This window comes from Plectropomus leopardus, chromosome 14 (assembly GCF_026936395.1).
Source record: "Plectropomus leopardus strain MGB_pleo_1.0 chromosome 14, ASM2693639v1, whole genome shotgun sequence".
Classification (NCBI taxonomy): domain Eukaryota; kingdom Metazoa; phylum Chordata; class Actinopteri; order Perciformes; family Serranidae; genus Plectropomus; species Plectropomus leopardus.
Window position 1 is genome coordinate 6,145,695 of NC_142189.1, and position 25,835 is coordinate 6,171,529.

At 37.9% G+C, this 25,835-nt stretch overlaps 1 protein-coding gene across 2 annotated transcripts in view; it reads left to right on the forward strand.

Moving 5' to 3' along the window:
- The window catches only part of vps39 (VPS39 subunit of HOPS complex), a 40,555-nt gene extending 14,973 nt beyond the window's left edge, over positions 1-25,582 (forward strand). For both annotated transcript variants that reach the window (XM_042500768.2, XM_042500769.2), the window contains exons 14-24: positions 1,118-1,259; positions 5,383-5,469; positions 7,200-7,273; positions 7,555-7,771; positions 11,122-11,250; positions 12,147-12,249; positions 12,429-12,474; positions 14,031-14,180; positions 18,596-18,730; positions 21,223-21,314; positions 22,502-25,582. In XM_042500768.2, coding sequence (XP_042356702.2) covers positions 1,118-1,259; positions 5,383-5,469; positions 7,200-7,273; positions 7,555-7,771; positions 11,122-11,250; positions 12,147-12,249; positions 12,429-12,474; positions 14,031-14,180; positions 18,596-18,730; positions 21,223-21,314; positions 22,502-22,583 — 1,257 coding nt within the window. In that variant the 3' untranslated portion in view covers positions 22,584-25,582. The remainder of the gene's footprint in view (positions 1-1,117; positions 1,260-5,382; positions 5,470-7,199; positions 7,274-7,554; positions 7,772-11,121; positions 11,251-12,146; positions 12,250-12,428; positions 12,475-14,030; positions 14,181-18,595; positions 18,731-21,222; positions 21,315-22,501) is intronic.
- Positions 25,583-25,835: the final 253 nt, after the last annotated feature.

A 25,835-nucleotide genomic window follows, 5' to 3' on the forward strand; every position in this document is an offset into this window, starting at 1 on the left:
TTTTTTTTAAAGTGAGCATAACGTAAAAAAAACTTGACAATATTTACAAAACATGAAAAAACAGCAAATATTTAATGGCTTATAATTAATGTCACAATATTTACAAATTAGCCTTTATCAAAAACATCAAGAAGCTCAGAATAGTTGATAAAATTACACATTGCACCATTTTATCGCAATGAGGAAACTACTACGCTTTATTTCTTACAAGTTTCTTTCCTTTTTTCTTTAATGCCACTCTTGACTCGTCATACTTTTCGATCAACAACCAACCTGCAGCAATCCAAATGTTTATGTTTCACGATCGGCTTGAATGAACTTGGCAGTCTTCACTGTCCACTCAGAGGAAAACTTACAAGAAAGTGCTTCCAAACATTCACAGAAATTGGCAGCAACATGAAGCAGTTCACTTTGCCTCACACAGAGCCAAATGGGTTCTGTGTAAGCAGCTCATTGGCAGATTTACTTTGAAGTAACAGAAACGGAGTCACAGCTAAAAGCGGTGTCATCAAGGTGTAGTAGCTTCAGTAATGGGGGTCTGGTGTTTGACTCAAGGAGGTAGATGCCCGGGGCAATGAAGGAAATGTTAAATTCACCAGGCAATCTGTGTGTCAGACCTTATTTATGCTAAAACAAAAGTAACATGTGTTGGAATGAGGTATGAGATCACAGACAAAAGCAGCCAAAGTAAGTTTCTCCACAGAATTGTTTGACTCTGTTGGAGGAGCTAAACAGTCTTCAAAGTCTGTCTGCCGCTCGTCTACGTTTAGACGAGCCAATCAGCATAGAGGAGTGGCAAAAAAACCCCAAAACCACCAGGTGCTTCCTTTGGGAGTTATAATAAGCTTGATTTAATCAGAGAAACTCCGAGGGCAGACCCAAATCACTGGAGGGATAACCTGTGATGGAGATCCCTCAAAACAACATGAGCTTTGGAGCGCCAACACCTGCACCGGATTATTCAAATGATAAACACACTGTGAAGCAGAGAGGATGAACTCATCAGTGAAGTCACCTGCCCCTGAAGCTCTGCGCTTTTAAGAGTGGATTAGATTAAAGCGTGGAAATGCGTGGTGTTCATGTTTTATAATCTGCTCTCATCCTTTCCCTCGTTTAGACCAACGTAGCCCTGGTGTCCCCCCTTCTTCGCCTGGAAAACAACCACTGCCACATCGAGGAGAGCGAGTACGTCCTGAAGAAGGCCCACAAGTACAGCGAGCTCATTATTCTCTATGAAAAGAAGGGCCTCCACCAGAAAGGTAAGTCGCTGCTCGCTGGTCAGCCATCTGTGCTGCAAACCCGATGATCATATCTCAGTATTTTACATACAATAAATCATCAATTCTGACAAATCTTCAAGTCTCACCTGCAGACAAGGGCTGTGTTTAATTATGGAACCGGAGCTTAAGGCATAAATTTGGTATTCTTCAACCTTATATCCTGTGTTTTTGTGGTTAACTAATGGAAACCGCACGTTTTAAAATGGGTCCCGTACAGAGCGAGAGCGCTGCAGCCAGCGGCAGCAAAACAGGCTGCAATGTAACCTTTTGGGAAATTTGTGCACCGAAATTGCTAGTTTTTGACACTGACAGGCTCAGATTGTTGTAAGTGTGTGACAGCATTATGGAAAGGACCCCTACCTATAAATCTTCTTAAAACAAACAGCCCCGAAATTACTATCACCAAACACACCAGACTAGATAGTTTATTTGTCCTCAAAGAGGAAATTGTTTTGCACAGAGGGGTAATACAGGCAGAATCAGAAACACGCAAAATATACAGAGACCAAAAAAAGACTACATTTAAATACAATACTTTTAGCGTCAGTAGAGCCAGCATATTTTCACATCTAACTGGGTGAATTAAGGGTTTAATTCTAAAAACAGTGGAAAGACAAACCAAGATGGATTTGTGAGTTTTGTTTCTTTGACTTTTAAATGTTTATGATGATAAAGTACTATTTCCGTAAATGGGGCTTGGTTGGTTTGACAATAGCTAGAGTGTTTCTGTAGGTATCCTTTTCGTATAAAAATTTTCAAATTCTTGTTGTCAGACACTAAAAGTAACAATCTGAACACTGATGATCCAGTTGCATTGCTATAATTGCTAAATGTTTGTTTCAGTTATTATAAATGTGTGCCTTTGGACTTTGTAGGAATAAAGGTAATAGCACTGTCTATTTACATTTGAATAGATTAAAAACCTCAAATACAAAATAAATAGATTGAATTAAATGACAATGTGGGACTGTCAGTGGAAAAAAACACTTTTAGTGGACATAAATTGATTGTTGATTGTTCTCAAATGCCCTTTAACATTTCATTGCAGCCTGTTTACCGCTGCTGGCTGTAGCACTTCCTTCAATACTGGACCAGAAATGTTTTTGTCCTTAATCACAAAAACATGGAAAAATAGGGTCCAGATAAAAAATACTGAAATTACCCTTTCAAGCTACGCACAATACATGCAGATGCAGAGCTCTTGATGAAAAGACTAATGCCTGCAGGCTGAGTGACAATGTTTCAATTCCATTCACATCTTCATCAGGTCAAACAATTTATTAACTTTACAGTTGGGTTTTTTTTGGGATATTTTTAAACATTTGATGAATTATTGTCTCTGAGCTCCTGCTTTCGGTAAAAAATTATTTATTTTTTTTTAGCAAGTATTCATTTTATGCCACTTTTTAACATTTGGTGAATTATTGTCTCTGAACTCCTGCTTTTGGCAAAAAATATTCATGTGATTATAATAAGCATTTCTAAACATTTGACCTGACAAAGATCCAACTGTGAATCAAAATGTTGTCCAAATAAATACATTTGTGGTTTGGAGTCATTGTGCAGGCATCACTCTTCTCGTGCTTGAAAAGCCAGTAATTTGCAACAGATCTAAAAATGTTAGTCCTTATAGTTTTTTGGCAGGTCCTGCAAGTTGAAAACAAAACTTAAAACTGTCAGTCTTTTTGAATTATTTTTATTGTTGCTGTAAAATGTATTTTTCCTGCCAGCAGTTCAAGATCACACTAACATTTGGTGCCTTTTTTGTGCATTTTTTGACACACACAAAAAATGATCTAACTTACTTAAAGAGGACAATTTATGCACAAAGTGAGTTTTACTTTCCATCCAGCCCTGTCTCAAAAACATGATGCTTAATGCCTTGTCATTATTTGTGTATTTGTACTGAACTGTGCCTCTCTGCAAAAACAGCTTGAGTTTTGTTTGATTATGTGTGATTTTGGGCGTAATAATTCATTTGAAATGCTGGGGATTCATACACCTTCAGCTGTCTTTGGCTTTCCTGGAAAACTGGCAGATATTTTGCTCTGCTGAGTTCAAGTGCAAGTTCAAAAAGACTTTATTTGCATGAATGGGTAACAGACATTTTTAGCTGCATAAGCAAGTAGAGGGCACGACATGAATTTGATGGAGAAAAACAAGAACATATATAACACAGAAGTCGATGAGCCTGCCAGTTTTCAATCTTGAAAAGCATAATAGTGATCACTGCCATGTTGCCTGAATCAGAGCTTTTTTTTCTGGAAGAAACATGCTGCAAAGATTCCTCCCAAATATTTTAACTCGATGTTTAACAAACATACTCTTTGAAATACTGGGAATAAAAACAGGTTTATTCTTTTGTTTTCCAAGTCAGTGCTTTTGGATAAAGAAGTAAAGCTTGAACAATGGCTTGCTGAACACAAACACTGGCTTTCTTCAGGAACATCAAATTAGTGTCACGTAACGTTTATCACATGCAATACTAGATACAAACACAATTTTGTATTTTGTCTTTACATATTTTCAAAATGCAAAATTAAGTTTTAAAATAATGGTCAGTGGTGGAAAGTTTATAACATGACAGCTGCAGTTACTTCTCAAATACAGATTTTGCATATTAAATAGGAGCAATTTATAAAATATTACCCATCAATATATGTTGTACAACCCAGCTATTTAGAAAGTAGCTAAAATTATTTCAATTTCAACAGTGTAAATGCTCCATAATGAGCGTTTAATTGGTTACCACCCCTAAGTAGTAAACCTAGGGAAACACTTACATAATATTGTAATGATAAATAACACTTACTGCTTTAAGTACATTTTGCTGCTAATACTTTTACTTAAAAGGATACTGCACTTACAAAACCACTATTTGTATGGCCGTTATTCACCCTATGTTGCGTTGAATTTGTGAAGAAAACGTTTTTCTCTTATGCTTTTGTGGTGAACAAAGAATCTAAAAAAGGCTTATTATACTGCAAGAGTTTGTAAACAGATGTTTTGATATTGTTTTGCTGTTAAATGTGGTCCTTGTTTACTTCAACTCAAGACTGTTTGCCTTTTTTGGATTCTCCATTCACCATGGAGGCATGTGAGAAAATCAAAGTTTTCTGCATGAATTCAGGGTAACACTTGGTGGGTAATTGATTTATAAATCATCATTTGTGTGTGTGAAGTGCTCTTGTAAGTAGAAGTTTGTAGCAAGACTTTTACTTGTTAAAGACTATTTTTACAGAGTTTTATTGCTGCGGTCAGAGCCACATTTTATTAAACTTTTAAAACGCCAACTCAATTTGTCCTCAATTTGTTCACCTTTGAATAAAAAGTAGTAAATGACAAGTGGATACTGGATAATGACTGATATCAGAGTTCAGTGCCATTCGTTAAAATGTGGCTTATTTGTTGCAGGCTTCATCATGACAACAGAACACACAACAATAACACACAACGAAACATCTGTTCCCCATTTTACTTTCAAATTGGATGTTGAGTTTGAGGTTTAGTATTTAAATGAGGGATCACTTGATGCCAGATCTGTGTCAGGCTTTGACAGCAGCCTCCTCATTACCTCCCAGTTCAAATACAAGAGCTGTTGTAACACTGAATTGTTCCATTATGTTTGAATTCACTAGGTACCAGTAACGTGTTTGTATCAAAGCTGTATTCTGGGCGCAGCGAGGATCAGCTCTGTCTGGCTACACAGTTTATCTCCGAGGAGGTTTCCTGCACGCGGTGGATTCGTCATCCTCATAGATCAGAGCTTTTCTTAATGTTATTTCATTTCTGGCAGCAGATTCTGGGCTGTTCTTGCTGCGAGCGCGGCTGGTTTTAATCGACCCTCTGCAATTTGTGCTTCTGATGTCATGCTGATCGAGTCTGCTCCTCTTTATCGCTGCCAATTCAAACCAGCTGTTCCCGTCCACCAATTAACACTGTGCACTTTGTCCAGTTTCTGTCGATGGAGGAGTTATGTAATGCAGCGCACACCACAGAGTAGATGACATTGTGCTACTTTCAATCACTCACACCAATCTCATATTTGCTCTTGCTCACTTGCCTCCCTTCACTTTGCCTCACCCTATTTGCCCTCTGACAGCCCTGCAGGTGCTGCTGGACCAGTCCACCAAAGCCAACTCTCCGCTGAAAGGCCACGAGCGAACAGTGCAGTACCTCCAGAGACTGGGTAAGGATCAACGGCCAACAAGGGTCTGTTTTAACTTAGTGTCAGAGCTGTCATCTCAGCTATATGTGTTGAATGTTGGTGTGATTTTGGGAAAGGCTCTGAGAAAACTTTCACCCTGATTGATTGTGGATGTTGGATGAGATGTCTGTTGCATGTCCTGGTCTGCAGTCTTTCACATGTCTGGCACTGAATAAATGAGAGGTTTGCAAATTGTTTAGATCTGTGCACCAGTGACGCCAGGATAAATTACTTAACGGGACACTTGGCTGTTGAAGGTGCTGTATGTGTGATTTTGTGAAATCAAGGTTTCAAATTAATTATGACACTGTGTTATAGTAATTAGGTAATTATAACAGATTTTGTACAGTCATGAAAAAACAGATTTGCAAATAGCAGTATCCAGTCCTGGAAAAGTTTTGGGAAAGTCATGGAAAAAAAAGTGATAATTTCTGTTTTTACAGTTTCTGGCTGTGATAACTGGTGTCATTTTTGTTGATTTTTAAAGAAAATATGCCTTCCAAACCTGCAGGCCTTTCAGTTTGGAAGGCATGTTGTCTTTAAAAATCACTAAAAACATTCAAAGAAAAAAAAATGTTGTTTTTTTTTTTTACAAATAGCCCAGAAAATTTTAAGGAAACAAGAAAAGGCCAACTTTTTTCAAGAGAAAGCATGCCTTCCCACATGTTTGGAGGGCATGCTTTAATAAACAATCGGTTGTTAAATAAATACAAATACAGCCATTTAAAGTTGTGTATCCCTCCCCTAAAGCCAAAATAAAGAACAGAATTTCCTCCTAAGTGCTTAAACAGTTGTTTTTTGAGAGCCCATGATTTGTTACATTTTAAACCACTTTGGATAAAAAGCATTTCATTTGGCCTGAAAGAGGATGTTATTTCTTCCAATTGAAGTTTTTCTCTTAGCTGTAGGAATTAAAACATGTTGGGAGTGATTTTTGCTTTTGATTCTTTCACCTGTTTCCCAGGATGTGTTTAAACTCAACAAAAATCCACTAAATTGCCTGTGAAATAAAACCCAGAGGAAAAAACTTCAAGCACAAAGTGGAGGCTTTCAACCTCCTTGGCAGTGATTCAATTTGTTAATGGTAGCGGTGCATTATACAGTATAATGTTTCTGCTTTCTAACAACTAAAAAAGCTATTATATCTGCAATCATGGCTTTGGAATGAAAGTACAAACAAATCTGCAGGGCCCGTTTTTTGGCAGATCTACTACAAATAAGTTTTCAATATGTGGGCAGCACTAGGGCTTAAATTTTCCAGGTTAAAGGGACAGATAATCCCAAAAATTAAAAAAGCATGTTTTGCCTGTAGTGCTGTTCATCAGTAGCAAAAATCTCTTCGGCCAACATCTCCAACACTCTGCAACTCACACCAAAACAATCTGTCCCTTTAAGACAACAACGCTCTTCTGGAATAATACTTACTGTTTCTTTAATTACTGTTTATATGTAGCACTATATGAAAACGACACTACACTGCTATACACTAGGTGAATCATTCTGCTGATTATAGACTAATTGTTAAAAAAATGTCCAAGGTGACATCTTCAAATGTCTTTTGTCTAACAGAAAAAAAAATTGTAATCAGTTATTGATGTTAAAGTGTTGCATGTGTCACCTTGAAAGAACTTTTTCTGAATCTGATTGGCTGTTATGGACTTGATTTTCTTACTTGTTAAACTTGCTTATCTCTTGTAATCCCTCACACACAGGAGTGGAGAATTTGGGGATAATCTTTGAGTTTTCTCCTTGGGTGTTGAAGATCTGTCCTGAGGATGGCCTGAAGGTGCGACGCAGAGATTTACAGTGCTTATTTAAAATGTTAAAACAAGGTTCACTTATGTAGTTATTCTATATGAATATCAATGTTGGGTCAGTTGTAGCTGGAAGCTCATTCTTTTTTTGTATCATTTTTAATTCACTTAACCTCCAGTTATCTGACTAGACTTTTACCACTAAGAGCAGAAAATAACAATAGACCTTTCTTTGTAAAGTCTAACAATTTTATGTAAGGCTACATTGAAGAAATGTGTCGTGTAGATTTAAAAATCTCTCCTTCTTGTCCAGATCTTCACTGAGGACCTGACAGAGGTGGAAACTTTGCCTAGAGACAAGGTGCTGAACTTCCTGAAGGAGGGCTTTAAGGAGCTCGCCATCCCATATTTGGAGCACATCATTTACGTGTGGGACGACAAGGGCGCGGAGTTTCACAATGTGCTGATCCAGCTGTACCTGGAGAGGGTTCAAGGCCTCATGAAACAGTACCTCAACTCACTGCCGGAAGGTATGAGCAAGAAAAAGGTCATTTAAGTTAAACAAGGTACGAGGTAGATTTATTAGTCGTGTTTTAAACTGTGATTGGTTTAAAAAATGACATGAAATTTAAAGGGATAGTTCTGAGTTTTTGAAGTGGAGTTGTATGAGGCGCTTATACAAATATTTTCATCACTTTACATTGCCGTGAGACAGAGAACTGAAGACGTTTTATCGTTCTCTTCAAAGTCACCAAACTCCTTTGAAAAAACCAATAATTTTACCTTGCAGAACACGGGAGTTGCACTTCAACAGATGCATCAACGATTAATTTGTTTGTGTTATTGTGTGACTTTGGTGTTTTAAGGTTGGTTTGGATTCACCAAATTAACACAACAACACAAACTAAATAAGCGACTGAGGCAATGGTAGACCAGCAGCTCCTATGATCTGTGAGATAAAAATATCGCTTTTATCAGTGGAGTCTGGTGGCTTTGAAACAAGCATAAATATTATGGTTCTGTCACAGTATGGAAAATACAGAATTTGATTTTAATAATTTAATTGTCTGGATAAGTACGGAAAGGCAGTGTGGCAAAATATTAGTATTTTTAGTATTTTTTTAGTATTTATTAGCTGAATTTCAAAACTAAATTGATCTTACAAGCAGGGTGTTTGTTATGCCATTTGGAGCAAGCAGCCAAAATATTTACCACTGTGTGAAAGAGTGTGGACCAGAGTGAGCTTGATGTTGTCGAAAGCAAGGTCAGAAGTATGACGTGTGCCTGAATGCACACTTCTACCCAGAGCTGCTTGTTTGCCTGAAAACCATAGCCTGTAAAACAGCTCTGCCCCCAGTCCCCTAATAAGTCCCAGTCCCATATTAGTTTGAAGGAAAGAGGAATTTTTTGAATTGCATATAAAGCATAACAAATAACTGAATATTAAGCTTGTCTTTACGTTTGAGTTATGCAGTTACAGACTGCAGTTAGAAAAGTAAACAGACTGTGTTCTCTGCCTAAGGAAACCATACCTTTTTTTAAAAAGGGATTATTTTTTTGGCATTTTTACCTTTTTGTTAGACAGGATAGAGGATCAATAGCATGAAAGGGGGAGGGAGAGGGGATGACATGCAGCAAAGGGCCGTGAGCTAGAATTGAACCCACGGCTGCTGCAACAAGGACATTGCTTTCATTTGTGGGGCACCAGCTTTATCCACTGAGCCACCCAACACCCCAGAAACCATACCTTTATGGCTGTGTTTATCTCATTTCCATGGATGGAGTGCACGAACAAGGTTGCACAGATGCCGTGCAAATTAAGTTTTACTTTGTTAAATCATTGATTCTAGATATTTGTACTCAGCTGTCAAATATGGTTTGAAAAATCCACAGAGAAGTAGATTTTTGAAATGGTAAATGTGCAGAACCACTGAGATATTGGTCTTAGTTTAATGTCGGAAAGGGTTGTCTGGTGGCAAGGTGAAGCAGTGAAAATATTCTAAATATAACAGATAACTGATGTAGATTTCTTTTAAGGTGGCATTGCTTAGCTTCCATGGCGGTTCTCCTGCCTGATTCTCCTGCTGATACACTGACTCTGGATAATTATCTCATGCAATACCACTTCAAAAATTCTCCCTTTAAGTTAGTACCTTTTAGCTCTTGAAAAGTCATAAAAAGTTTCACAGTAACTCATTTTTACGATTCTAAAAACTATGAGTTTCATCTATTATTTACATCCTGACACAGATATGTAACTAAAACTGCTGATAGAGACCTAACATGCAGTCTTTTCTACCTGAAGCAAAGCTGGAAAGTAAAGGGAGTGCTTCATAAGGAAGCACATATTTTACATGAGCTGACCCTAGGCTTTAATATCTTTAAAAAACCCACAGCCATTTTTGGTGATGAAAACTTAATAAGAAAAGAACATAATTATGGCAAGATTTTCATGTGATTACATCACTGCATATGGCTTCAGTTTTCCTTCGCTTACTTTTCCATATAGTTGTCTCTCATATCTCTGCAGATAAAGCTCGTGTCAGGACTTATTATAAAGTCCATCCGTCTCTCTCTTTGTTTGTGCCTTTTAATGATCATCCAGGGGCCGTGAATTGAAATGAACTTGTCAGACTGCTTCATTTCCAGGGATGCTCATTAATGTGCACTCTTGTCTGAGAAATAGACTAATAAAAGCAACTAATTAAATGAATAAATCCGCTCTCGGGGGCAAAGTATTGCCTCACGTCTCGTTTTGAAGCAAAACACAGCCAGTGTGATTGAGATATTGTTTCTCTGAGATTATTCAGTTTTATATACATTATTAATAATTGCTGTAGCAGTGCTATTTTCAGGTTCAACTTAAATGCGCCCCGCTCTGGAGCTTTCTTATGAAGAAAAAAAACTAAAGTGAGTGATTCTTACCAAAACAGTCTGAGTGAATCTTTGAGGTCGAACAAAGTGCATTTCTTTCCTCATGAAACATTTGCAAAGCGGACTTTTAGATATTTGAAAACCTGCATTATTTACATCATGTTTACTTGCAAGCAGTCTTCCTCTTCACTGCCTTTGTTACCACACACTGAAGCCGAAGATATACTTGCATTTTATTGCGTGTTTGCGTGCGACGATGGCTGTTTTACATACTCCGCGTCCTTTCGGAGGATAAATGGTAGGATGTCTCAAAGGGAGTGTTTTGACTAGTCGGATGGTTGATTTTAGTCTATATGCTCTTGTTGGACCCTTATTAAATAATGACTGGCGTTACATTGATAAGGCCGTGTGTTGACCAAAGCGTTTCGTTTCCCATCTGAGTACTTTTTGATCTGCACTTGTATTTGGACAAATGGTGACATTAGGCGGGTTTCCATTAACCCTCAAAGTCGACATTACGAATATATATTACACCTGAAAACACGTCAATTTAAAAAACCTCTTATTTATTGCAAAAAAGTTTTTACGCTCATATGAGTTGGTATTTCAGGCGATTCGAAAAAGTTACTTTAGCTTGTTTGTAGCAGGCTGAAGTTGTACTTTGTCACATTGTCCCTATCAGATAAACTATATAAATAAATAAAAGTGTTCCATGTAGACCTTTTTCACAAGACATTTTGGCAGGTCATAGTGGAAAAAGCGCAGGCGTATTCAATAGCGTCAGTGATTGCTGCGTTCCACTTTAAGGAGACTCTTATTGCACATGCTGGCTGACTGGAATACCTTACAGGGACATTTAATGGAGATGAGCCATCGTTAATGTTATCGGTTTCACCTGTGCTGATCCAAGTCATAATGTTTGCTGTGAAAAAGGTCTGTTAACGTTCTGCTGATCGATGAGTCTTTGCAGCAGTCCAGATAATTTAAACCCTCTCTCTTGTTGCAGGAGTTCCTGCTGTTCCTGCGGGGAAGGAGGAAGGCGATCTGGGAGAGTTCAGGAACAAACTGCTGTCTTTCTTGGATATTTCTACCAGCTATGAACCAGCCAGACTCATCAGTGACTTTCCTTTTGATGGTAAGAGAGCTGCGGTTTCACCGACGAATATCTCCTGTTTGTTTATTAAATACTGTACAAACAAGGATATTGGTTTTATTTGTGATGAAGCTTACATTTCACTTAGGAACCTTTTGTGATAGTGTGGAAATATTGGCGTGTTTTAGGCTTTATGGCATATTTTAGCATATTTATTATGGTAAGTGTGTTTTGGCATATGTATTGTAATAATAATAATAAAATTTATTTATTAGCACTTATCAAAATCAATGTTACAAAGTGCTGTACATTTAAAAATCACAAAAAAACACAGGAAAAATTTTAAAAACACAACACAACATAATATAGAAGAACAACACGCAGGAAAAATATTTGAAAAAAAATTTTTTAAATTGTGGTATGTGTAGCGCAATATGTGTTTTGTAGTATCATGTTATGATGTATGTATTGTAGTATATGTTCATTATTGTGTTTTCCATGTTTGTAGTCATTACGTTGTTTAAAACTCATTATTTTAATAACACTGTACTTCTGTATATAAAAGTCTCCTGTTCTTTATTTGAACTATGTTAGATTTCATCATCCCTATAAAAAAAATAATAAATTCAAGCATTTACTGGTAAGATCTTAAGTTTATTAGTTGTTTTTTTAAACAGAAATCTGAAGAAATTCAAAGTGAAACACAGATTTCAATATCAATATATATGTCAAGCCAAATTAACATATCACAAATTTGCCTTAAGGGGCTTAGTGTAACGTTATGTAACATGCACCTAAGGAAAACAAAGTTTTTCATGTATTTCCCATTACCTCATGTACATATGTTCTTGGTTATAGAGGAAAGTTTGAGAAAAGTTCTATATGTTGAAGCTGAAAGGGAAAACTTGCACCTTTTGACCTTGTTTTCACTCTCCAAGGCCTGCTGGAGGAACGGGCTCTGCTCCTGGGTCGGATGGGTAAACACGAGCAGGCGCTCTTCATCTATGTGCACATCCTGAAAGACACACGCATGGCTGAAGAGTAAGTAATCCTGCAAACACCACAGACTCCTGCAGGAAAACTGGGTGGAAAATTAACACCAGCCAAATGTTTGCTAACTCCAGCAGCTAACTTCAAAGTGACAAAGATATTTAAACAGACATAAGCACAACTTTTCCGTCTCATGTTTGATCTTGTTTTTCTCTCTGTGTGCTCTGCAGGTACTGTCACAGCCACTACAACAGTTTAGTCGAAGGGAATAAAGATGTAAGTAGCTTTCAATTTTTTTTTCCTGATTTTGTTTTTGTTCTTTTTTTTTGCAGAAAAAGAATGAGTTTCTTTGTCTCGTTCTCTTGGATTTTATTTGTTATTTTACGACCACTTTTTTCATTTTGTACGCTCTGCTGCCTTCTGTTAAGAGCCTTTGTGTTTGTGGAAAGTGCTACGCAAATATAATGGATTATTTATGGGTCGAGCTCCCAATGAGAGGCACATTTCCAGTTCTAAAGAAAAAAGACAGCTGAAATTGTCTGTTTCGTGTTTAAAATGTTGCTTCATTCTGCAACCAAACAAGACTAAAGTGAAAGCACTGCAAATTAATATTAAAGCTATTGTTTTAGGATGATTTGAAATAAATAGTTTGTCGTATGAAAAATGCATATTTTCTTTCACTCTGATATTTACGTTACAGTTTTTTGCAACAAGCATTAACTTTTACTGAAGATACTTTTTTCAAATTCAACACAGCAGCACATCTGCATCACACAATTAGCCAAACAGTTAATTTTCTGCTCAAACCCACATTTTGTTCATTGAATACAAACCTTTTCTCTACGTACACAAACTCATTCAAAACCTGAATCAATATCAAATCATTCTTCTATCCAAGAGGAACGTTTGGTCAATCACAGCAGGATCATTTCAAAAAGCTAACAGTTGATGGCTTTACAAAAACTAATATATTTTTATGTTTCAGTTTTACCTGCATATAATAGAAAATATGAAGTCCATAGTATTTTTTTAATTCAATCTCTTTTTACTACAAACTGCTTTACACTTTCTGTTTAGTGTCAAGTGTGTGCGTGTTTGGCAACATAAAATCTAAAAGTGATTGAGTCATCTTTATAAATAGTGCAGCAGAAAAAGAAATGTTAAGTGACATAATTGCGGCAGTTAAAGTTTTATAAGCAACGTGAAATTGCTGACAGGGATCAACAAAAATTCAGCTTACATGGCCCTCAGTTTCAAATGTGTAAAACTTAAAATACACAAATATGGTAAAAAAAACCCCAAAAAAAACAAAGAACCAGATAATTCAAATTAAATCCAAAATTAATCCTAAAGTCCCTTTCTACTGTAGATGTTTTTGTAATTAAAAGAACATTAACACTTGTGGTTGGTTGTTTGACACTCAGATCAGCTCTTGGTCAATGTTTTTGACCAACTTTTTGTTCAAAAATGCTCAAAAGCTGCTAGCTTTTGAGCCACTGCTTTGTGCAACAGTATTTATATAATACTAGAAATATGTATTATGTATTGGGAATGCTTGTATTTCATGAAAATTTGATGAAAAGCAAAAAAAGTATTAATGAAGAGCATCTAAAAGTGTCAATAAAAGGAGTGATCAAAGTCATTTTTAATCGCTAAACGACCTTAAATATAGTATGAATTCTCTACTTGTGCAAAACTGCCACAAAAATAGTGCATGTGAGGGGTTTTTTTTGTGTGTGGTACCATCTTCATGGCAAATTTCTGTTTAAGTGATATGAAAATATTCTGATTCAGGTAAGTTGAATATTAACAGCTGTATCTCTTCCTGTCAGGTGTATCTGTCTTTGTTGCGGATGTACCTGTCACCTCCGGACGTTCACTGCCTGGGGCCCATCAAGATGGAGCTGTCGGAGCCTCAGGCCAACCTGCAGGCGGCCCTGTACGTCCTCGAGCTGCACCACAGCAAACTCAACACCACCAAGGTAAATAACGACACAGCAGCACTCATATTCCTGACCTAGGTAACATTAGAGCAAACCTCAGTCTGGTAATAGTCACAAATATATATATATTTTTTTATCTCTTCATAGTACAACATATGCTTACTGCATTAAGAGTGTGTCAGTGTGAAGAGAAATGTGTTTGTGAGGCTGCCAAAGTCATCTGACACGTGCACAAAACTGTTGCAATTTAATTCTACCTTCCTGCTCAACAAACTCCATCTGGTACTTCAAACCGCTCATTAAATAAGACGGCAGGAATTAGTTTCTGATTCAAGCCAGAGATTTTATTATTACTAGTTGACTCTTTGCCACCGTTCAAATTTAGCAATCATTGCTAATTCAGACAAGACGTGAAAGTGGAGCTGATAAGAGTCGGCTCGTTTGGGATGGATTAAAATGATTTGGAGTAACGGGATTAACGACGACACGCATAGAATCCGTCGTTTGGCATTTGCTGTGAAATTAAAACAGCGACTGAACTGAGCACAACTCGTTCAAAGATTTGATTTAGTTTGTTTTCAGAGCGAGATGAGAGGGGTTTTGCACAGTCGGGGGTAATCAGGCTGCTGCCTCGGTGATAGAAAAAATCCAGCAAACCAAAAGAAAAGGTTTCGACCGGGGGCTGCGGATCTCCCTCGAGAGGGCGTCTGCGCTGCAATGTGGGTATCTTTGATAAAATTCTTTTCATATACCTGTTTTGTCGACCTGAACCCAGAACCAAAATAGCAAAGAGTTAATTGAACAAAAGCCGTTTTTTTCTGGCTCATGACCTATTTTGCCTCCTGTGTCACAATCCACCAAATGCTGTCTAGCAAAGAAGATATCCCTTTATGAAGCTATTTGGGTTTGTTTTCTAGTATAATCCAAGCGTGAGAAAAACATCAAGGCAGAAACAGTTACTCAGCTGATTTTGTGTTCATATTTTATCACAAAGAAACAGAGAAACATGCTTGATATGATTCCTCTGTGTCCCTGTAAATATTTTAGGACATAAAACAAGTGTATCTGTTCGGAGTTATATCCTCGTCGTAAAATGCAGAACAACAGACTGAGTTGTACCCGTGATTTATAGCGGATGTGATTGTGTGTGAGAGGCACCGCTGATCTTTGCTCAGCCGCAGACGTGTCAAATTAAAAGTCTCTCAAGGGGAACAAACACTGCAGGTTTATATGAATGTTTAGGTTTATATCCCGCAGCCGCAGCTCTCCATCTTGCTTCTCTGTGCCCCTCTGCCTCCCCGCGCTCCCTCTTTGACTTTAATGGCACCCTGCTTTCATTTCCCCTGGCCTCGCTCCCAGAGTCGGCCTCACCGAGAGAGCAAAGGGGCAACAAGACGAGACTGTACAAAATGTCAGGAAGTACCTCCAACATTAAGCAGTTTCTTTCTGTTTTTTACCTTTTTTAATCACATTTCTTGGCTAGAGCTGCAACTAAAGATTATTTTTGTTGTCAACTAGTCTGGCAATATATTCTTACAGATAATCAGTTTATTATTCATTGTGTAACATGTCTGAAAATAATACAAAAAAACATGATCATATTGTTGTTTTGCCTCCTGCGGTGGAGTGCTTTGCTGGGACAGCAGGCAGCAGCTCTGGAGAGCAGAGATCTGATTCTCTGCCCGAGCCTGAGCGGGTCGGATTCTTGCCAAATTACCTGTGGTGTTTTGTTTTGTTTTAATTTACATGAAACTGGCAGTTCTTGTGCATAAATGGCAGGAGTTTTAATCGACTGAGTCAAATGGGGAAAGAGAGAGAAAGAGTGAGGGAAAGTGACAGATCAAAAGAGCAATGTAGTGGAGAATTGGAGAAGATAGAGAGAGTGTGTGCCAGAGAGAGGACGGAAAACTATAAAGACCGAAGGGCTGCAAGGCAGCTTTGTTGGCAGTAGTGAAGGAGATGTGCATGCAGCAAAGAGCAGAGCTCATCAGCCTACATGCTGCATTGTCATAGTAAACACTAGATGCGCCGAGAAGCAGGAAGGAGAAGTGGTGCAAGAAACATGTTGGCCTTTAGCTCGTAGTTATTGTTTTAATATTCTAATACTTTAATCTATTTCCTTTTAACCCTCGAGACAAGATCAGTTTTATTGTGCTGCGTTCAGACGCCTTTCATAAGCTGTGTAATGATTTGAACCCAAACTGGTTTGAATTCTTTTGAAATAATCGGGCAAAAAAAGTCAGTTGCAAGAAATTATTAAAAGTGACATGAAAAAGAACTGAAAAATGATTCTTAATTGTTTTTAAAATAGGGGAAACACAGAGAAAAACGCCCAAAAAACTGTCTTCATGATTATCGTAAATATATATTTAGCACTTTTTTTAATAATTCTTGGTTGATTTTTTTTTTTACTGTTCCTTACTTTGCTACTTCCACCAGCTTTAGATTTGAGAACCTGGAAACGACAAATATTAGACATTTTTTGATTCTGTACTCAAAACTCAGTAAATCTGTTTAGTTTACAAGTAGTTGGAAGCAAGCCGAACCTCTCGAGGAAGTACTCAGCACTTCCTCAGTCTCTTTTCTGTTTTGGCTTCTGAGAAGCCCCACGTGAGCTTACAGGGTCAGACTGCTTGTTTAACGGCACTTAAGCACAAAAGATTATTGATGAAGAGGAATTCTGCAGCTTTTCAGTAACAAACCAGCATCCTGAACTTTGTTGCAGCTGGATCCTGCTCCTTGTTCTGCTTAACTCTCTCAAAATCTGACTGACGGCTCACAGATTTCTTTTTTTTAATTTATTATTCATTTATTTATTTATTTATTTATGTTGTAATGGTGATGGCGCTCTCAAAAAAGGAAAATAGTAACAACTGGTGGTTGAAGGAGAGGCTATCAGAAAAGCCATGTTGAATTAAAAAATCACAATTTATATTTCTATGTGTGTTGTAGTTAAAAATATACATATTTGTGCATTAACACACTGTTGACAAGTAAGGTAATTAATAAAACAAAAAAAGCCAAAATACAGGGTTAAAGTTGAATCAAACACAGACTCAGTGCCAGCTCTGTTTCTCAGTTGTCTCTCAGCAGGTAACGTTCACTCTCAGCTGTCTGAGAGTAACAAGGCCATTTTTGCTACTTTAATGTAATTACATCAAACAGGAGGACAACGAGACAACTGGCCTTGATTGTGTTTACAGTCCCTGAGCGTGCTCACAGAAGCACACGGGCGAGTTATTTTTATATCTAAAGGGTAAGAGGAGATGCGCGTGGGGAAGTCATGCAAAGGCAGATTATGTTCCTAAGAGAGTAATTTAATATCATCACTTTGAAATGATAAATGAGTTATGTTTGCTTGTGTAATACTGAGTCTAAAGGCTGTGAATTCTTTATCTCGGTTCCCTCTGACTTCAGCTTAGAGGTTAGACTTTTAACATAAGGGTAATAAAAAAAAAAAGAAGAAAGAGCCGAACCAGCTTACCTTGATTTGGTAGAGAGGTCTTTTGAAGTGGTCAGACACTCTTGTGACAGAGGGAAAAAAATAGGAAAGAGACAGAATAGAAAAACGGGAAAAAACGCTGCGTGTCAGGGCGCCCTGATGAAGGCCGCTATGCCGAAATGCGTGTGCAATTTTTCCTATCTTTCTATTCTTTTATTTTTTTCTCAAATACATGAGTGCCTGTGTCTGCTTCAAAAGACCACTCCATTATGTTTAGGTAAGCTGGTTCTTTTTGGCTCCGTTTTTTTTTTTTTTTTTTTTAAAGCACCTTATTTTAATTTTTTTTTTTGTCATTTTTTTCTGATTTCCTCCAACCAATCCTCAAAGTTCCCTTATAATAAAAAAAACTAAGAATGCCCAGCCAACAGTGTTTAAAGGTATTTTATGCAGGATTTTCCTAAAAAAAATTAAATAAAACATAAAACAATGTGAAGTCATACACAGTAATCCCTCTCAACCATCACTTATGAAACACTGCTGTGTGTTTGTCTGCAGAGACTCTGCTCTCTGCCTGTATTTTCTTATTTTGTTGTTATTTTGTTGCGTTCCGGATTTTTTTGGGCTGCAGTCGGCACTGGTTGAAACTTTTAAAAAGTTTGTGACCAAGTGCCAGGCTGTAAGCAGCATGCGTCAAAGAGGAAGATTGAAAAAGAAATGCATATATTGCGAGGTGAAAGGCCAAGAAGACAAAGTTTGTACCAAAACCAGAGGCCGGCTTTCATTTTCACTTGTGAGCTGTGAAGCAGAGGATGAAGAGCGACCTGGAGTGGGCCTGTTTTCTGTTGGACAGGTGGGTGTCGGTTAGCTCAGTTAACTTTTTATCATCTTTTCAATTACAACAGATGCACATTCCTACAGTAGTCCAGTAGGCTGCAGTGTAGGGAGGAAGGGCAAAGTGTAGCTGACTATTCCTGCATTAGCAAACCATTTTTTATTTTGTTTGTTTCTCCAGGCCATCAATCTGCTCCCAGCAAACACCCAGATCCGAGAGATCCGGGTCTTTCTGGAGAGCGTCCTGGAGGAGAGGGCTCAGAGGAAACGCTGCAACCAGGTGCTGAAGAGTCTGCTGCAGGCCGAGTTCCTCAGGGTGAGTCCTGGAGAGTTTGTTTACATTTATTATTTATTTATTCCACATGGTTGGTCCCACTGAGATTAAGAATCTCTTTTTTTACAGTCAGCATTGGAAACAAAGTTGCAGACAGAGACACAAAGAGAGACAAAATACAATTTGAAAGCACTAAAATTTGCATTAAGAGAGAACTATATATGAGTAAAAGGAGAACGCTCTGAGGGTCAAATGTATAACCAGGCAGCTAAAAACATCCACATCATATCGAATCTGCTTCTGAGTCTTTCACTTTAGATTTAAAAACATTTAACTCCAGCTCCTTGAGTTTCAAGGATGTCTTTATTGATCCTCTATTTAAAAATAATCTGTTTACATGCCTCTGTTACAGTCAGAGAATAAAAAAAAAACTACAAAAAATCTCCATCTGAGTGATTCAGTTAACTTTCAAAGACACTTCAATGCAGAAGATGTGTGAATCTGATTGAAGGACATATTGTCAGAACTACTGTATATAACCACTAAAATGTTAGAAATTCTAAGATTTGAACCTGAAAAAATGTGGATACATTTAGCAAAAGACACTCTAGAGTAGCTGAAGTAGAGCAGTTTGAAGCTGCTGTCTTATAAATACTGTATCATGTTAAATGAGCTGTAAATCACATAGTTTCCAGGAATTGTAGTGCAGAAAACTTCTTCAGTAGTTGGTTTTTAGTGGAAAAATCCTACAACACATCAGGTCATGATGTGTACAATCTCAAGCTTTAGCAGTGACTTTGTCAGACAGATAAAATAGCACTATTTATATAATCCTGTGAACAGAAAATCAGAGATGATGTTGTGGTTGTCTCGTGCAGGGGTCGCCTGCGTTTAATATACAGCAGGCTTTATTGCCCCTGGTCATAAGTTGCATGTCAGTCAGTTGAGAGCAGTTCAATTAAAGATTGATTTTTCCTTTTCAGATTGATGTCTAGCCTAAATTAATTTGCATTTATTCATTTCTGCTGCAGCATACATTATCTGCTCTGTAAATCATGCATCCTCTGTCGTCCTGTGCAGAAAAAAACAGTTGGGTCTCTGTCAGTGTTGATGGAGGATTTGTTTCTTTACAGCAAATGAAACCTTTGCATCTGTAATTTTTAGTAACGTCAGTGTACTGTTAGTGGCAGTTTCAGTTAAAGTGACCAAAAGTCAGACAGACAGCAGCCTTTTATTTTTATTTCTTTGCAGTTATTCACCAAATTTATTAAAAGAACAAAAAACTTGGCTACCTTGCTTCATTTAGCAAAATCAGTATTTTTAATGTCAACCATTCCTTTTTTAGTGAAAATCCTTTTTTTAATTCATTTTATTTGCAATAGCAAAGACACGTACATACAAACGGAGGGTGGGTACAGGTTAATTACATATGGACATTTAAAGTAGGGAGATTAACTGTGTTTGTGCACCGTCAAGATTTGAATGGTTATTGTAGGGAGTCACCTTGTGGAGATAATTTGGGCCAACAAGTATTTGAGTCATTATGAATATTTGGCCGTGGTAATAATGTAAATGAACAGAAGGGCAGTCGTTAATACCTTCATGTTTACGCACATAGCCACAGACTTAAAACAACACCCGGCGTCCGGTTTCCTTTTGAAGTCTCCTTCTTGTCTGACTTAACATGCGCACAGACGTCTTCTCGTTCACCTTAGCGTGTTTAACGAGCATCTGAACAAACATTCAGCGAGACGGAGCGCTCTGTCAATGTCTGCTTTCAGCTAGATAAACAGCTAATGAGCTGCTCAGCTGCAGCACGTTGAACAGCTCGTAAATGTACCTGCAAATGTCCGTTTAGATGCTCCTTAGTCTTTAATACCACTAACACACTGTCTGTCTGTAGCTTGTGAGCCAACAGTACACATTTGTATACTTTTTCTTAATGAGTACCATAAAACTTGAGTTAATAGCCTGGGCTATTATCTACTTAAACCTGGGACAGGCGTCTCTGTGGGACGGGCTTTTAATTCCTTTCACACGCAACTGTTGCTCAGCAAAGATGGAATTACAGACAAATTATTTATGTCATCTTTTAAGACCGGGGAAAATCGTTTTTATTAATTAATTTATTTTCAAAAACATGGGGGAAAAGGTAATGAGAGATCTGTGAAAAAGTACAAAAAAATTACCATAAAATTTGCCAAAAAATAAAAATTACAAAAACCAAAAAACCCTGAGGAATTAAAATAAAAATACAAAGCAAGAAAAAAAAATTAAAATTATTATAATTCTAGAAAATCTATATTTTTAAGAAACACAGTGAGAGCTCTGAGCTAGTGATGCTCGGGATATTGAAGAAGAGTCCTTTTTAAACGACACTTTGTCCTCAGCCTGTCATGATGTATTTTTGAACAAAAAACTTTGCAGATTAAAATAAAAGGGTCTTTTTATGTAGCTCACATGTACCATTGCAATAGAAACAAGACGATGATTTCTTGCAGCGTCTGCTCACCTGGTGTTTTCTCTGTTTCCAGGTGCAGGAGGAGCGAATCTTCCACCAGCAGGTCAAATGTGTCATTACAGAAGAAAAAACCTGCAGAGTCTGCAAGAAGAAAATAGGAAACAGGTATTCACCCTCTCAGGGTATTTTGGCAAGATTTGTTTGATTTTTTGCTCTTATTCTATTTTTTATTGTTGCATGTGACAAAAAAAAATATATTTTTTTTTAAATTCTCTTTTTGTTTTGTTTTACGGGACCTTATAGCCATATCTTTCCAAGCCTTCTGTAAATCACTGTCATAGCTGCAGACCATCGTCTGCTTGCCAGCAAAGTCAACCTGGAAATGTTAAGCACCCAAAAGTTTTATGATATAAATCTACAGTGTTGGTCCCCAGCATTAAGAAACTGCCGGATGCTCACTTACATATGTTGGGAAGTTTGCCTAATTTGCAAACATTTCTACAAATACAATGTTAGCGAGACAGTAACAATCTAAAAATTACAATTGTTCTATTCATGTGTGAAATAAATAGAGAGAGTTAATTAGTTAAAAACACAAATGTGTTTTTTAAACCGTTACAACATATTTGTGCAAATTTATGCAAATTGAGAAAAATAAGCAAATTGCCCAACATATGCAAATTAGCAGCAGTTTCATAATGTTGGGGACGTGTATGATGAATTTAGAACATAAAACTTTTGGTTACTCAGCATTTGTGTGTTCACCACAGAGCTCTATAGGCTGCCAAATAGACTACCAATAAAGTATATATAAATACAGGTATTAAAAAAAACATTCATAAACTGTATAGAGCCAGAATGCTGGCGTGTGTCTTCATGATACTCGAATCACTTGCCAAACAAGGATGTGAAAACCATTTTTAAAAAAACAAACAAATCAACAAAAAAACCACATAAATTCACCTTAAACAAATGAAGGACGTACAGGTGTAATAAACTCCATCCATCTTTTAAAAACTTATCCTGTTGCAGTCTGTAGCAAACGTAATCCTTCCCTTCCTTAAGATTAATCTGCGAGTCTTGACGGTTATCATCAGGAGTCTCATTAGTTTGTGTTATTGCAGCATCCTTCAGTCTGCATCCTCTGTCTCTTTTAATCAGATTCTTTTGTGTCTGCACTTTCACTTTTATTAACTTGAGCACGGTGTTGTGCCCTGAGCTGCTGTTAATTTCATACCCTGTTCATTTTTTAGCTGGCTCTTATAAATTTAAATTAAATGCTTGTTTACGTGCTGTGATGCGTTGAGTAATAATCGCACAAACAGTGAAACGCTCTCTGTTGTCTCTCGCAGTGCGTTTGCCAGGTATCCCAACGGCGTGGTGGTGCATTACTTCTGCTGCAAAGACCGCACCGTGTGTCCCACTGAGCAGTAACGGCTCCACCTGACGACCACCGTTTCCTAATAAACAACCCCCCCTCCCTGACCCGCTCTGTGGATTTCAATGCTCAGACATCTTTGAAGTGGAAATGCATCAGAAGGATGGAGAGTGAATAACCAGGTTATGGATGCTTCTCTCCGACGCACCAAACAGGACTTTCTTAACCTGAGTTAACCTCGGGCGCAGTCCCGCTCGACCCACTGAGCAGAAAAAGACTTTCTTTCTCCCCGTGCATGAAGAAACAGGAGGAATGTCCGGGGTCGCTCAGCAGGATGGGAGAAATAAAGAGAAAGATGGAGTCGGATGTTTGAACAGCATGTGTCACTGTAACGCTGGAGGGGATCCGCTCCCCTTCACGTCGCCTCGGGAGAAAACGGGCAGTATTGACAGGCGCCCGGAGGAAGAGGAGCTTTAACAACAGAAGTTAGTTCTCACCAGGAGATGATTACAAGCCTTGGTCAGCAGTTTTTTGTTTCTCCCTCACTGTCTCAACCCTCCTGTAACACTGTGTGCGGTTCAAACGCTGCTTGATACGCCATAATACGCTCTGCAGGAGTGCAGTTAAATGCCTTTTGTGATTCTGAAGATTGTACTTACAGTGAAGTCAGATGTCTGTCAGGATTTTTTTTTAATAAGCATGTGCCGGTACTGACTGAGTAACACAGCAATCGTCTTAAAGTGTTTGTATTTAATTTAAACATTCGAGGCGGTTTCTCCAGCGAACATTATTCACAGTTATTTACCGTCTTTACAGTGTGTGAATGATTTCTACCAGACAAAAGTCTTTATGTAATGCATTTTTTTCTCTAAGTTCTGTCTTTGTTTGCTTTTTCTTTCCCCCAGACATTAAAAAGTTTATGAAGGAGAACTCGTTTAAAGTGGAAACAGGCAACTTTTCAATTTTCTGGCGTTTTTAAGTGGTGTTTTTGTTAGTGCTGCTGTCACAAAGACGAGACACGCTGTATTTTGTTCAGGCACTTTGGTGGCTTCACCGTACGCCATTTCTACTCCTGGGGACGGTAACTGTAACCAGAGTATCAATGCAACCTTGCATCGATACTCTGGTTAAAGGTAAAGCTAATCATAGACTGGAAACAGCATCAGAGGCAGACTCTAATTTCTATGAAAGTCGAAGCCAAAAAAAGTTTTATTTCCAGATATTCGGCGTTAAGGGGCCCAAACAGGAAGCGCACCAGAGAGTTCTCCGTTACCAAGCCAGCTACTTCCAGTTTAGCGGCTCACTAACTTGAACGGGCATAAAATGATTTAATCTTGCGGCTCTTCTAGACTTTCAAATGTCATCTGACCAAGTGGATCAAATCCCCATAATAAAACTAGTTGTCATGTTCAAAAAAAGCTTTCATTGATCTACAGAGTGTCTTTCGCGGCCTCAGTCTCCGAGAAAACGTCCCTCGTCTTTAGCAGCATCATGTGACAGAGATGGAAATTGAAAATTGGCGTCACCGCAGAAAACTAAAGCGCTACCTTCTCTCTCTTTTGATTCGGTGGTTGGCTAACGTCCTTGGTGGCGTAAATCGAGCCTTTATTTTCCCAGGAGATCGTACTCTGCGGCGGACCGTAAAACTGCAGAGATAAAGCGAAGCTCATCGGGAACAAATCTAAAGCTCATGATGTCGTTATTCAGCGGCCATTTCACTGTGCAATCAACATTTACGTTATAACGGTAACGCAAACAAAAACAACCAAAAACATGTCTGTTCCACTTTAAAGTGAGACTTCTAACTTTTGAACAGCAGTGAGGTAATAAGTCGTACCTACAGAATAATCTCTGAATTTCCCCGATTTTCACGAGTCTTTGGTTCTCAGACATCATTGTAGAGACGTATTAATCCATCACATGACAAAAATAATCTGCAGCTATTTCAGTCATTTTTCAAACAACAGATTCACTGCTCCTAGCATCTTGAAGTGAGGATTTGCTGCTTTTCTCTGCCATATATATATATATATATATATATATATATATATATATATATATATATATATATATATATATGCTAGTAAATGTAATGTGTATGGTTTTGGACTGTTGACCAGCTAAGACATCACCATGAGCTTGGACAAATTAATGGCTTTTCATTAAACATTTCATTGATTAAACAATAAATCTAGAAACTAAGCGGGAGAATATATTGATGATGAAAATCACTATGACGATAAGTGTTACAGTAGCACGAGCATGAGCGTTAACTTTAGCTGAAATTAGTCCCCAAAAGCAACGAGTCACACCAGACCAGCGCAGGCTATCAGAGCAAACCCCCGAGTGAGATGGTTTTTTGTTTGTTTGTTCGTTTTTTCTCGTGATTTCAACGTTTTCTCATTTGTGAGAGGAAGTTATTTCTCGTTTCAAAAGTTACAAAGATCACAGAATTACATACAGCACTTTAAAAGTGGATGGATGTGTGTTTATTGTCACGCCACGCGTCTGCGTGATAAGAACTGGAAGTGTTGCAAATGACCTGGAAGGAGTGATTGATGTGTGTGTTTTAACGGCAATATCGCTATAAAATGTGCCTGTTTACCGTCCGACTGGGAGGTCGTTCAAGATGCAGGAATCCCCAGTGTATTGAATATTAAATATAAGCAATGAATGTATGTTTTTAGACGGAGTCAGAGTCCGTGGTGTCGTTGCTCTGTTCACTTACTCACTGAAACTTTTTAACCACATTTTTTAGTTCCCACAAGTTGTAGCATTGTCTGCATCTCCTGCTCTTTTTCCCAGCCGTCATCTTCCCGTTCTGCTCTTTAAAGGTTTGCACGAAATCTCTGCTAAGACTGTTTCTGAAATGTTCTTGTTTTTCGTCTGTTTTAGTGGGAGTGTCAGTCCCTCTGTGTGTATACTGTATAAAGACGGAGTGTTAATGACATATTTGTCATAAAAGTTATTTGTTTCTGAGTGGCGACCCAGCAGGTACCATCTGTCTGTTTGTCTGTTTGGCTTTAATCAGCAATGAATAAATATTTCCACTCGTGTTTTTGTCGCTGTGATACCACGCTGTCTGCCACATGTCCAAAACCATGCTGCTGGTATTAACATGTCTTTAACATCACAGTTTTGCTCACATTTAAATTTAGCTGAAGCATGAGCGATTTTTCTTTGAGTTTCATTAACATTCACGAAACCCCCAAAATGCTGTTGTCCTTGTGAAAATATATTTAGAAATTTCTAGAACAACTTGGTGGAAAATTTACGGAAGCCCATCAGCACCAGTATGAAATTAAATA